This window comes from Gouania willdenowi, chromosome 18 (genome assembly GCF_900634775.1).
Source record: "Gouania willdenowi chromosome 18, fGouWil2.1, whole genome shotgun sequence".
NCBI lineage: Eukaryota > Metazoa > Chordata > Actinopteri > Blenniiformes > Gobiesocidae > Gouania > Gouania willdenowi.
In genome coordinates this window covers 16,817,762-16,832,433 of record NC_041061.1, presented here as the reverse complement: position 1 = coordinate 16,832,433, position 14,672 = coordinate 16,817,762, and the positions used below count along the sequence as shown (strand labels likewise).

Genomic DNA, 14,672 nt, shown 5'->3' with positions numbered 1-14,672 from the left:
GGTCGATATGGTCCAGCTGTATGATTCCACCATTGGTTGGAGCCCACGTCAATCAAGACCATTCCTGTAATGCGATTGGCCTAAACTCCCACAATCCCCGCCCATTCACTCAAATCTCTCAAGATAAACGATTTACACCTTTTCTCCCCCTCCATCCTTCTTTTTAGTCGACATTACGCGTTAATTATTGACCGAAGGGTCGTTTCAACTTGTTTGACTCGTAACTTACTGGTAAAGTGCTAGTTTCACGTTTTTACAGGTGTTTATAGTGAAAAGGAAATTGGAAAACAGAAGAAAACTGTCAAAGCAAGCAGTGGTATGTAGCCGGCACGTGTTTATTGGCTGTATGCTTTGTTGTCTTCCCACTACACTGAAGTTCTATTTTTGTTTTTCACTTATATTCAAACCTTTAAAGTAAATTTTCTGTAAAACATGAACTTATAAAGCCCAGTGTCCAATATTAAATGTAAAAAGAGTTTGTTTTGAGGTCACTGTGTACGCAGTGACAATATTACTGTGTAAAATAGGTGGAAAAAGTAGCAAATATTTACATTACACACACACACACACAGAGAATATTTTAAAAATATTTTGCATTAGCTGACCACAAGTTTGAAATTTTGCAGCAAAAATATAGATTTTTAATTTATTTTTGCTACATTATTGTGGCAAAAAGAAAATCTATTTTTCATTGTTTTTTTTTTTTTGTTTTATATAGATTATGTTTTATTTTATTTTATATTCAGAGCAACATGAAAATGGCCCATAATATTATGTAAATGGTCCAGGCTTCACCATTTACAGTGTTGTGTCAATTTGCATGAGCATATATATATATATATAAACAATTACAGATGTATGGCACACTTTAGAAGAAGAAAAACTACACGGGTGGTGTAAATATTTGTTGTGGTTTATGAAAAATATTGGTAAATATATATATGGACATTTTTGGTTACTTTGTAATGTTTTTTTTTTAACACAGTGAAAGAAAAGTAAAATTTTCATTGCTTTAGTACATTTGCACACAAATTTGGTACATTTACAAACTAAAAAATGTTACAATGTAGCTATTACGTTAATTATATGGAATCAGGCACAATATGCTAATTATATGGACAAATATGAATATTGAAGCTATTGAAAAATAAAGTCCAGAGTAGTTCATACTAGTTTTTATCATTTAAAAATTGACAACTAAAACTACTTTGCAAATAAATCCCCCTGCCTTTAGATTAATGGAATAATAAAGCATTTTCACATCAGCATCAAGTGGTTTTCAAAGCATCCTGTTGTAGAACCTGTAAAAGAAGCTCCAAAAACAAAACAAAAAACGATGTTTGTTTGCGCATTTCCAATTTTCCATCCCATCACTTCTAGGAGGGAATGCCAGTGTTTGGGTGCAGGATGATGAAGCTATTGGGGAGAAAAAGACAAGGAGAGCAATCTGCAGCTGAGCGACAGTCCTCGCTTTTAAAGGTAACCATTTGTGCTCTGGAAAGACCTTTATTTCTTCTAAATTGCAGTGGTGTTCTAACCTCCAGAGAAAATTATACGTTTACCTGAGATATTGCGTCCGATTAGAGCACAAGGGATGAGTTTAAATGTTGATTTATACTGTAAAACTGCACATGAACCCATTTTTTAAATTATTTTATTAAAAATAGAATAGAATAAACCTTTATTGATTCCCATAGGGGAAATTCACACATTGCAGCAACACCATAGAATAGCAAAAGTAAACGGAACAAACAACCTTCAAACATAAATGCTTGCAAGAGGATTTTGTTAAGATTTTACCTCGTATGCTACAGAAGCTTATTGTATTTACTTGAATACAAGAAAGTTTCTGTTTTTATGAGTAAAATAAATCCTTTTTTTATGAGTAAAATAAATCCTGTTTTTATGAGTAAAATAAATCCTGTTTTTATGAGTAAAATAAATCCTTTTTTATGAGTAAAATAAATCCTGTTTTTATGAGTAAAATAAATCCTGTTTTTATGTGTAAAGTTTCTGTTTTTATGAGTAAAATAAATCCTATTTTTATGTGTAAAGTTTCTGTTTTTATGAGTAAAATAAATCCTGTTTTTATGTGTAAAGTTTCTGTTTTTATGAGTAAAATAAATCCTGTTTTATGAGTAAAATAAATCCTGTTTTTATGTGTAAAGTTTCTGTTTTTATGAGTAAAATAAATCCTGTTTTTATGAGTAAAATAAATCCTGTTTTTATGTGTAAAGTTTCTGTTTTTATGAGTAAAATAAATCCTGTTTTTATGAGTAAAATAAATCCTGTTTTTATGAGTAAAATAAATTGTGTTTTTATGTGTAAAGTTTCTGTTTTTATGAGTAAAATAAAAGCGGAATAAATTGAATAATCGAGGCATGGCGCAGTGCTCAACATCAAGCTGTGATCATACTGTAGTAGGTGGCTGTCATGAAAATAGAAACTTTACTAATAAAAACAGGATTTATTTTACTCATAAAAACAGAAACTTTACTCATAAAAATAGAAACTTTACTCATAAAAACAGGATCTATTTTGTTCATAAAAGCAGAAACTTTTTTCATTCATGCGAAGTCAACAACAAAGCTTTATATGCTTTCCATCACATCACTTTTTGTGGTTAAAACAGAATATTTAAATCAGGAACGTTCTCTGGCATGATGTGTACTGTATGTTGTCAATGCTTCGCAATAAGGGAGTATGCATAAAATATATTTTCAAAACTTCCCGTGCAGGTAGCTGTGGATGCTGGATCTATCACAGGGCCTGACAGAGACAAGGTTGTCCAAAAGGGTAATCACTTGCAGTTGGTCTTAACATCTTACAACCTCATATCAAATCAGCTTTGTTTGCAAATTGTGCAAAGTTCCAGCTGTTATTGATCAATGATTCAAACAAGAGCAGATCAACACACTGGAGCCACTAGTTTCCTCTTTCTGCCACTAACATGTGTTCCTTCAACAATGACCATGTAAACCATATCCTATTCTAGGAACATGCAGAGTCTTTTGTGTTGTTTTGTTTAACAATCCCCTTTAGACAACCCACTAAATGCAATCAAACATCTCTACGAAAAACCAGACATGGGAAACGGGCAGCGTGTGTCTCCCGCTCTAATTTTGTGCAGCTCCCAAAAACAAATAGCCTACGTGACATGGCTAAAAAAAAAACCCACATAAAATAATGGCCAAAATACACAAAATGACAGATCAACACTCAAAACGACCACGAAAATTTACAAAAAGGTAGAGAATTACACAAATTTACCAAAAATGTTTCCAAAAACATACAAATCAACAACAAAAACACAAAGGTGGAAAATTACTAAAAGCACACACATTTGCATCAAAAAAGCATAAAATAACATCAATAACAACAAAAATACACAAAATGACTAAAACACAGAAAATGACAACAAAAACACTCAAATCAACAAGCAAAATATACATAAAGGTAGAAAATTACACAAAAAGACAGGAAAATACCCAAAATGACTTCAAAAATACACACAAAGGCAAAAAAAAAAAAAAAAATACACAAGTTACTCAGAAACACACTGACATAAAAAAATACATAAAATAACTTGGAAAAACACACAAATTGACTAAAAATAGACATGAAATGACTACTAAAATGCTTAAATAGCAACAAAAATACACAGAAACTGTTGTTCTGTCCTATAATAAATGGTCATTAATCTATTCTGTGGTCTTCAGATTGAACAATGACATTTTTGTGGCCCTTGCTGTAATAAAAGTTCCCCATCACTGCTATTAACATTTTATCTTATCATGTGATGCCCTGATAGTCTATTTTTTTTTATCTTGCTGCCAGGTGTGAGTGAAATAACAAATAGGTGTATTTTATTTATGTCAGATTCTGTCAAAGGAGTTGAAACATTTCTGACTGTGTGTATTGTGAGTTAAAACAGAATATGGTGTTTTATAAAAGCAGCATGAAGGTGAATTACTCTAATGTTCCAGTGGAGGGCGACTGAGGTCTAACAGAGGGCTTGTGTTTGTTTCACATTATGTTTTTTGTGGGGTTTTTTTTTCTTTCTCTCCAACAAATATTTAAAACATAATAAAACTCAAAATAATATTGGTCAAATAAATTCTAAATAATTCAAACTCGTATTGAGTGCAACATATTTCTTTTGTCCAATCCAATAGCTCCAGATGTTCCCCCCTGTGTCCGCTTTGATTTAAATGCAGCTGATGGAAGTGCTTGGGAAGCACACAGGAACGCGGCTTATTTCCTCATGATTAGACCAACACTTGAACAACAGCCACTGGATTCCACTAGGAAACCTTGGGGTCGTGACCCCACATGGGGTCGCCTGGGAATCAAATTGGGTCACCTGAAATGAACAAAAATTGATCAAAATTACATATTTTACAATAATTTAATCATTCTTTCTCAAATTATAACACCACACTCAGTCTTAAAAAACTGTATTTTATACTTTCCTTTCGTCAAATATAAATCTTCTTCCAATAAAAGAAATATCTCACATCTCGTCACTAATCCTGGCGTACTCTGTATTTTTAACACAATGTAAACAAACTAGTTCTAGAAAAACAAATGTCTCTTAGGTCTCCCTAAATGAGTGATATCAGAATGGGGTCACTGCCCAATAAAGGTTGGGAACCACTGTTTTAGACGCTGGCCAATATAATCCCATACGGAATTTGCATGTTTTGTTTTAGTGCTCTTGTTTCCACAGTCCAAAAACACGTGTTAGATTAACGAACCACCATAATAAAGTGATGTGAGTGGAAAGGGTCTGTGATGGTTCTCTGATCCTGCTAGATTGTTTCCACAAATTCTCACATTTATTGCAGTTTGACGTATACTCTTATTGGAGTTTATATTTTCATGTGTGGTATTCCCCTCTCACCCTTTCCCCATTTTTTTTTTTTTTTTTTTTTTTTTTTGAACATCCCCCGCCCTTCTTTTACGTTCCCTCGGTCCCCTCAGCTGTAAATTTCCCTTTCCATCCTCGCTATTGAATAATAAATCATAAATTTCCTCCCTGCCCTTCATCACCTCTCACTCCCTTTTCTTTTTTAAATCTTCCGATGGCTTACACTTCTGTGGACAGCCATGTTTCAAATGTAAACGTGTACATATATTTGACCTTTTTAAAGTGACAGGTTTCTCGCGATAGCCTCACAACACATGTAGAGTGGGGGGATGCGTTAGCATTATAGCTTTTTAAACTGAACCATGCATTGCTAGTTTTAGAATGTCCTCTGATTTGGCATGTGGGCAGAATGCAAAACCTGGAAATACAGTGCATCCTAAAAAACAAAGTCAATAAAAGCAAATGATGATACTTTTATAGTTCATACCATCATTGGAAAACACTTAACTTCTCTTTTGTGCCAAATCCGTAGAAGAAAATCTACCTTTAAAAGTTCTATAAACTCACATCTGGTGCTTATGAACTCATGCAGGGTCACTTTTACTCTCCAGGAAATCAGATTCATGCTCCATCTGAGAATATGAGCCACTCAGATGAGCTGCGGGTATGACAAAAGCCTCTTGGAGAGTGTGTGTGTCTCGTTTGTTATGGGTGTGTTTCCGTTGCTCGAGGACTCCCATGGTCACCAAGATAAAGTGAAGTATAGGAGAGGAATGCTACACAGGGGTCCTTTCCTGTCACCTGACTCCATCATTTCCTGTGCTAAATTTCCTGCAACCCAGGAGAGTGACTATTTATAATTTAAAACTTGAAACATGATGGATAAAATATAACATAAGAGGTTCTTCTGTTGTTAATAATAAAGACAAGAGGTACATCACTTGAATAATTCCTCCATTTGTCAACCCCTGCCCCATTTTAATAATACAAAGAGAGCAAAAAAAGGCAAATAAAGAGGTGATGGCAAAATCCATAGGGGCCTCTTGGTTTTTGGGGCAACAATTGGACACATGCCAGGTAATAGCTTCCAGATACACACACACACATTTCATTTCATTTGTGTGTGTGTGCATGTGCAAGCATCTGTGGATGTGTATATTTACTAGGGCTATCACTAACACGTTAATTGCGATTAATTAATTACAGGAAAAGATAGCGCACTAAAAAAATGAACGCCACCCAAACAGCGCAGAACCTTTCCATTTACCCATAATACCGATGCACCGGCTACAACGGCTTCGTGCGCCTTAATTTTAGTTTAAAAAACCACACACCAGAAATGAAATCAAAAGCCCAGTTGTGTGCAGATTGTGCAAGAAAGAGTTTGTGGATCACGAGAGCTCCTCCTCCTTCCTTCTCTCTCAGCGCTAAATATGTAGCAGCTAGCACAGACAGCGGTCCATAAGTGATTGTAGTGGACAATCGACTAGGAGTGTGACGATATCTCGATACGGCGATATATCGCAATATTTTTTTTGCACGATCGATTATCAATATGCTCGCGCTATGTATTGATTTTTTTTTAATTTATATTTTTATTTTTATACCTTTTCTGCTTTCACGAAAATGTGCTGGTACGTTTTCACAGAAATGTTGTCACTGTTTGTTGAAGGAACCAATATATTGTTTACTGGAATATTGCACTATAATGATGTCACTGGTAAGAAAGACCCTATTTTTTGTTTACAGAAAGCAATATTGGAGATACTAGTTCGTTTACATTGGTATGTTGACACTTATTTACAGAAATGTTGCACCAAAATAGTGTCTGTTCATAGGAATATAGGTGGGAAAACCAGCAATTCCAACGTTAATCTGCCCACTTCCACATATAAATGGTATGTAGGGAACCAACAATGTCCAAGCAATAAGTGACCAGAGAGTTGAATTGAATTTGTATATTTGGAGGAACTGAGGTATCTACAACTGAATTAGTTAGTAATTTAAACAAAGAGTTATGTTTTCTCTGTTGTTTTTACTTTCTCCCGCGGGCCGAACTGGGTTCTAAAGGGTTTTACATCATTTTAGTCTGGATTCAGATTTTTTAAATTTGTATATATATATATATATATATTTTTTTTTACTTCTGTTCTTTTATACCAATTTCTTGGTTAAAACTACTTTGGTGTTAAACAAGCAATGGTATTGGCCTGTTAGTCTGTATGATCTCTGCTACTGGGTCTTAAAACCCACCAATCACATATAAAACTGACAAAAACTAGCAGTTTTCCTCAAGTCTCGCCAAAACATTGTAAACAAAAGTAATGTATTCTCAAAATAGGCTTTTTTTTGTGCATCTTTCTTAAATATATAGAAGCATGCAGGGTTGGGGTCAATTAAGTTTTTAAATTACTATTTCGTCTTCAATTATCCATGTTCAATTAAGCTTACATTGACTTGCATTTTTCCCTAATTACAATTAAAATGACAATTATTATGTTTCTCCTGAGAGTCAATTACAATTATGTTTCTCAATTACTAAAGTAAAATTACAATTCATCAAAATTACTGAGCCTTTAATAAATAATTCCATAAAACCTATCCTTCCTCTTGTGTTAGCTTTCTGTTAGCATTCCTATGATAACAGGTCAGTTTTGACCCATGTCTTAAATCAGCTGTAAAATACACTGACAAATAATATCTATCATCCAATGTGTTTCTCATCTATTGGTCACCTTATTAGGCTTATTTACCCATGAAAATATAGATTTTAATATTTTTAGTGTGGGCGTCTGAGCCCTTTTTTTTGTCAGTATACCACTCGATTTAAAATTGTTTTTTAAAAAAATGATCCTCAAGAGAACTGACATGAAAACTTCACATGAAACATATTTTAATCGTTGTTAACTATGTATGTGTTTGTGGTTTGTGTTTGATTAAATTGTAAATGACAAGATTTTTTTTTTTTACATGTAATTGACTTTGTAATTGGTATGGAAATTCTATGAACTCAGTTCCGATTACAACAGAAACATATTTTTTACTATTACATTTACACTTATAGTTATATCATAATTGTAATTAATTACGCAAGTACAATTATAATTGACCCCCAACCCTGGAAGCATGGTCATCAACTAATGTAATTGTGTTTTTGTGTGGCAAAGATCTTTTGGCTACGGTCAGAGAAAGAAAAAGAAAAAATGCGACCAAATTAAGCGAAGAATGAGAGAATGGTATTAACATAAACAACAAGTGTAGAACAAGTTGATGGAGGACATCAGGAGGAGTTAATTAAACTGAGGAGGAGTGGATGTGGAGGAGTAGGTGGAGAGAGATGACTTAACCAGGCTCCAAATGGCTCCGCCCTCAGAGTCTCCAACACAAACTCTGCAATTTACATGTGAAGTAAATCCCCCAGCATCCCCCCTTAATATGCTGTCACACCCCTCCCACTTCTACAACTGGTGTGTGTGTGTGTGTGTGTGTCTGTGTCCCGTATTTCTTGGACATTCCCGGGCAGAGCAAAAAGACGTGCACTGAGCTGCTAAGAGGCACAACTCTGTAGTAGATTTCATAGATTTTTGACAGGAGTAGGGTTTCTTGTTTTGTTTTGGAAAAAGTGCCTGCAGTCAGCAGGTAGAGTTAACCTGGGATTTCTCTTAAAAGCATCCTCTTGTATTCAGCCACCGTCTCTCATTCCTCTTCGTCTCTCCATCTGCCTTCCCCTGAGGACACGCTCCACGCTTTGCCAAATTCCAGAATTTGAGATTGCTTTTGTGCAGCAGTCAGGAAAGACGAAAAGGATAAGGGCAAAGCTGAGCAACTCACGAAGAGGTGAGTTAATCTTTTCAGGAATAAACTGTTCAACATGCAGGACACTTTCTTTTACAATGCAAAATTTTGCATTTTTGCAATGAATATAAAGTTTATCCTGTCTTTGTCAGTGATTTTACATCACTTTTGCAGAGTTTAACCCCAGACCTCAAACCTGTTGAGCTATTTTATCGAGTCTTTCCCTCGTAAAATATCATGAGTTGCCTTGTTCTCCTGATGTGCATTGAGTTTAATGACAAGATAATGAGAAACATGTAAATCTAAGCCAGAGAGAAAAGTCCGTGCGAGCAACAGTCTGCAGAGAAGTGTTCGCAGAGCTCGTTTCTCTAGTTTCACCATCAAACAGGACGGTCGACCACTGCTGATGATGCACTCAGTTAAATTCAAACATCTCTGACAGATGCATGGAAAAATGCACGCAGATGTTGTTGCACGCATGAATGTAAAGAAACAATGACTAGTTAATGTCGGCTCTCTTTAATCTCATTTTGTTTTTTTCTCAAACATTCGCTCGCAGGAGAAACACAAACACATCTTTGTCTCGTTGGATTCAGGGGTTCAGTTTGTTTCTGGTTCAGATCACAGTTTGTTGCTGGAACCAATGCATACACACACACGCACACGCACACACGCACACACACGGTTTTGTTAAAGAAAAACACAGAGCTCATGCAGACCCAGCAAGAACAGTTTGAACTCTGTGCCACTTGTGGAAAGACTGACATGAGAAAAATCTTTAAAAAAAAATTAAAAACAGATATACAAAGTACACAATAGATCAAATAATTTATTAAACGTTTATTACATCCTTGTTATCAGCTTAACTCGATTATTATGCTTTTACAAGTATGTGAAGATCATCATTATAAAAGCTCTCGTATAATTTAAGTGTATTTATCAGGCCAGGAAAAAATCTTAGGAACACATTTTCTAGAAGCGTTTCTATTTCCTGTTAGGTATTTGAGCGTGATATGGCTTTATCACTTAAATGTGCTTGGGTTATATGTTAAGGATTAATTTATTCAGACAACAGTTTTTTTTATCTTAAAGAGATCAAAGTAAATTCCAGCCCTCATGATCAAAGTAAATTTTCTGAAAAGAAAGTTGTCTGAATAAATGAAACCTTAACATATTAATAAAAAATAAATCCAGCAAGATTCTTTTTGTCTCCTTCTTCCAGAATCTTGCTGGAATATTACGCGAAAGTCAAGGAAACTTCGATAGAAATATCAAAGCGATCAGCAGACGCCCCTGACGAAGACTGACAATTGTCAGTTGAAACATGTCAGGAGGTTAAAGTGGATTCCCTGAAAAAAGTTGTCTGAATAAATGAAACCTCAACATATTATTGAAAAAGAAGACAAACTTATCCTGCTGGAATGATCATGAGTTAGTTTTGAGCAAATTAACCAATTAGATTAATATGTCATGGTCCCATGTGCAAGGGTATAAAATGAAATAATACAATTTTAAAATAATTAAATAATAGTTTGTTATGGTGTACGGAAAAAAACTGATTTTTGTAATTGGAGAGAAAAGGCTTTTAATAGTTATTCCTCCTTTAAATGAACTTCAACACTCATTGTACTTTAAAGCTGCTTAACCTCACAACTAGCCTAACTATACCTGTATTTCATCCAAAAGTGGTTCTCATCCACTACTGGTGCTAATGTGACCTCAAAAACGCTGCCAAACGGACTTTTCTGGTGTGTACACAGATTCAAAGTTGTTGAAAAACCAATCGCGAATGTTGATATGTTGGCTTTTCACGGAAACATCCAAATTATGGCTGAAATCAGACGATATTTTACTGGCAACGCAATGAACAAACCAGAACAAAAATGACTTGAAGCGAATCACTGTATTGTCTAGGGAGGAAACACAAGAAATCTCGGTAAGAATGGAGGAAAAACACTTCTTTAAGAAACTTATGCTTCCAGTGTTTGCATTCGTCTACGGGACTCTAAATCCCACAATGCAATGCGCGAAACTCCTCCAAAGTCACATGAACAGTTGTCAACAAACCGATTATTTATGGTGGATGGTGCAGTTTTTAAAAACTGTTAGTTTTGTGGTTAAGCAGCTCTAAATTTGACTCCAGACATTCCATTCTGATAATACTGTAGTAGTATGATAATATTCAAAGCCATTATTTAGTCAAACCAAAGTCGTCTAAAGCTACATCTTTCCTGGGTGGCCTGCCCATAGGAATTCAACTATCAACCACATGATAGCAGAGATTGGGATATAACGACAAACCGTCTTTCATTGAATGAATGAGTTTGGGGCAAACTTAGAAATTTAAGTTCACGCTGCCTTTGGATCAAACTGAAGATCAGGAGGGTTTCATTATAATTGTATCCATGTTTCTATAGACTCTGGCTCCTGTCAAGATGGCCGACGACGGACAGCCACATCTCAACAGCCAACAGTTCCTGGGTAAGATATGCACGCACATCCATGATTGTGCAGTTGTGTAAATCAGGGCTTCTCAATCTTGGGGTCGCGAGACACTGGGAGGGGGTCACCAGATACCTTCAAGAAACTAAGAATTGTTTTTGAACAATTTTTGCCTTTTTATAACCTTTTTCTGCAACTACACCAAACGTGCCATATTTTAACCTATCTTCATCACTTTTTCTTGTCATATTTTTGTTCCTTTTAATACATTTTTGCTACATTACTCCCATTTCTGCCACTTCTCCATCAAATTTGAATGCCTTTTCTGCACATTTTCAGCACTTATAAACCCTTTCCACCACATTTCCCACCTAATGTTGCATATTTTGACCCATTAATGTCACTTTTAACCTCTTTTCTCCATATTTCATCCTTATTTTTGCCAATTTAACCACATTCATGATTGGTCATGCCCATTATTTGCCAATTTAAACTAATTGTTCCCATATTGACATTTTGAATCCTTTTAACTTCTTTCTCTGTTTCTAATTTGCAACTTTTAGCCAATTTCTGTGGTTTTTAAAATCCCTTTTCACCACCATTTCCACCATTTTTGGTCATTTTTAACCCATTTTAATTTTGATTAAAACAAGGATTTACATCTTTAAGATGACTATATACTATAGCACAAATAATAGTTAAGTTCCTGGATAAAAGTGGATATTATTCAGATAAATAAATAAATGTGGTTATCACAGATTCATAGAACAATGGACCATCATTTTGCTGACTTTATGGATGGACCCCAAAAATCTCTCCCCTTTATTCCCCCTTATAGATGGCCCTGTTCACCACATGACTGTTTTTCAATGTTCATGTCTGTGTTCAACCACCTTCGGGTACAGTGGGGGTCCCCGCTCTGGCACCTTTATTTTGGGGTGTTGCGTTCTGCAAAGGTTGAGAACCACTGGTATAAATGACGCACTTCTTCTCTGTTTTCTTTTGGTAATTGGACAAGTCCATCTTTCCATGTCCTTTTCCCACTTAGTAATGTTAGTCACACCAGTTCATAACAACAACCTGACTTACACACCAATCTTCAGAGAAAAACTAAGCGTTGTGTAAACACATTTTTTTTTGTGACGCTTTTTCTTTCTTCAGATGAAAACGTATCAACACCTTCTTCTCCCACAATGGGCAGAAACGACTGCGGCATCGCTCCCCTCACGCCCTCGCCCTCTCCTGTAACTGCAGCCACACACACACACACTCCTACACACCCTTTTCCTCTGGCTACTTATTCTTCTATATATGGAGCTCCTAAACAAGAGCTGCACAGCCACATCCACCGCCGACTGTTATTAGTGGTTTATTTTCACACTTAAGACTGACATTTTAAAGTGAGGTGTACATTTTAGAGCCGGCACTAAAGAAAGAAAGACTACATTTTTGGCAAGGACATAAAAATGACTTTTGGCTCGTCCAGCAAGTCACTATTACAGTATGTGGTGCTGTTTCCACTCATAGAAACAAGTTATTATAGAAACATTAGATGTTTTCAGTAAATTTCAAGCATTCCAACAGAAAACTCTTATTGTTGGTGAATAGTCATGTTTTTATGTCCATTAACATTAATTCATGATAGAAATGACTGTTGCTGTCGTAATCGTAATTAAACTGTAATTGAGTTAAGATAATTTACTTTCTAATTTTAATTGCCTATTAAAAAATTGTCTGTTATGATTTAATGCTAAACTGGGGAACCATGTTACAGCTCTATGTACAGTTCTACACATACGTAGTTAACAATTATTGAAATATGTTTCATATCAAGCTTTCCCACATTTTACCATTAAAAAAAATAGATAAATTCAGAGGTACACTCTCACTTTTAACTTGTATTAGGTTATTTATTTCAAGCTCCGTAATTGTGATTTATTGTAATTTCACTTTGGTGATTGATAACGTAATTGTAATTGACTTTCTGAAGATAAAAAATATTTTTTATTTATTTAAAAAATGCTGGTCACTGTAATTGTAATTGAAAACGTAAGTGTAACTGAAAAATGTAATTGACCCCAACCCTGGTGTGTGATACTCTAATAATTATAATAATGGTATTGTGCTAGTACGAGGTGGAAAGGAACAACATATATATATATGTATATACAGTATATATGAGATATTACGATCAAATTTAGAGAGAAGAGGGAAAAACAAAGAAAAAAATACTTAAAAAAAGGGGAGAAATAATAGTTTCAACCTGGATATTTTGTCTTTTTATCAGAGGGTGGAGATCAGACCAAAGGCGGCCTGCCTGTTCTCAGTCGTCGTGGCGATAGATTTTGGCACCACCTCCAGCGGTTACGCTTTCAGCTTCACACAGGACTCAGAGGCCATACACATGATGAAGTGAGCATCCGTGTGTGTGTGTGTGCGCGTGTGTGTGTGTGTGCGCGCGTGTGTGTGTGTGTGTGTGTGTGTGTGTGTGTGTGTGTGTGTGTGTGTGTGTGTGTGTGTGTGTGTGTGTGTGTGTGTGTGTGTGTGTGTGTGTGTGTGTGTGTGTGTGTGTGTGTGTGTGTGTGTGTGTGTGTGTGTGTGTGTGTATTCCTGTCCCTGTCTTATCCTGTTTAGGTTATTTTCTGCCTCGATGACAGCTTTTCCTCTGATGCATGCAGACGCTGGGAAGGTGGAGACCCCGGAGTGGCCAATCAGAAGAGCCCAACGTGTCTGCTGCTAACTCCCCATCTGCGGTTCCACAGTTTTGGTTTTGCCGCGCGAGACTTCTACCACGACTTGGATCCAGAGGAGGCCCGGCACTGGCTGTACTTTGATAAATTTAAAATGAAGATCCACAGCACTAGTGTAAGAAAGACATAACAAAGATGTAGAGTTTGTGTTCAAAATGGCATACTCTGTCCGTATTATGCGCTACAAACTCAATAAGTATATACTGTCTGCTATATACTATAAATATGGTTTGAATGATGAGCATTCCCACTGAAGTATACTTCCAAGTTTCCCAAGATGCATTTCGAACCTACAACGACAAACACCTGAAGCACACTGAGGCTAAATATATCCTTTCAAGCTAGAAAGTGGTCATTTGATCCATAAAACTCGCAGAAACACATTTCATGCCGACATTTCGGAGATTTCCAGAGACCCGCCATTATGCTACTGACAAAACTTTGTCAAAAATTTCTCACATACTATGGTATCTTTTGTGAACTCACTACATACTAATTATAACGTCTGAGTATGAGTAGTACGTTAGTATGACATTTCGAACACAGCCATAGAGTTTGTGTAGCTTAAAAGTAGTCTATGGCAATCATAGATATATATATTAAGGGTGTGCATTACCATGAATCTGACCATACGATCCACGATTTGTGTGTCACAATACTACAGTATATATCCCAATACTAAACAATACGATATACATCGGGATATATCGCAATATCAATAATAATTAGACATTTCACCTTTACAAGTACAAAAGGGGATGGAATGCAATTTATTTCATTTTTTTTTTTAAACTTGCAGGAACAAGTATATGGTA

General features: G+C 35.6%; 1 protein-coding gene across 3 annotated transcripts in view; it reads left to right on the top strand.

Moving 5' to 3' along the window:
* hspa12b (heat shock protein 12B) overlaps positions 1–14,672 on the top strand; it is a 42,968-nt gene that overhangs the window by 2,139 nt on the left and 26,157 nt on the right. Inside the window, exons 2-8 of one of the 3 annotated variants that reach the window (XM_028473882.1) lie at positions 260–316; positions 1,381–1,479; positions 8,633–8,707; positions 11,083–11,146; positions 12,269–12,351; positions 13,395–13,519; positions 13,786–13,972. In XM_028473882.1, the coding sequence (XP_028329683.1) occupies positions 11,101–11,146; positions 12,269–12,351; positions 13,395–13,519; positions 13,786–13,972 (441 nt within the window). In that variant the 5' untranslated portion in view covers positions 260–316; positions 1,381–1,479; positions 8,633–8,707; positions 11,083–11,100. Of the gene's footprint in view, positions 1–5; positions 317–1,380; positions 1,480–8,353; positions 8,510–8,632; positions 8,708–11,082; positions 11,147–12,268; positions 12,352–13,394; positions 13,520–13,785; positions 13,973–14,672 lie in introns of those variants that run through there. The other 2 variants (XM_028473881.1, XM_028473884.1) reach the window with 2 other exon arrangements.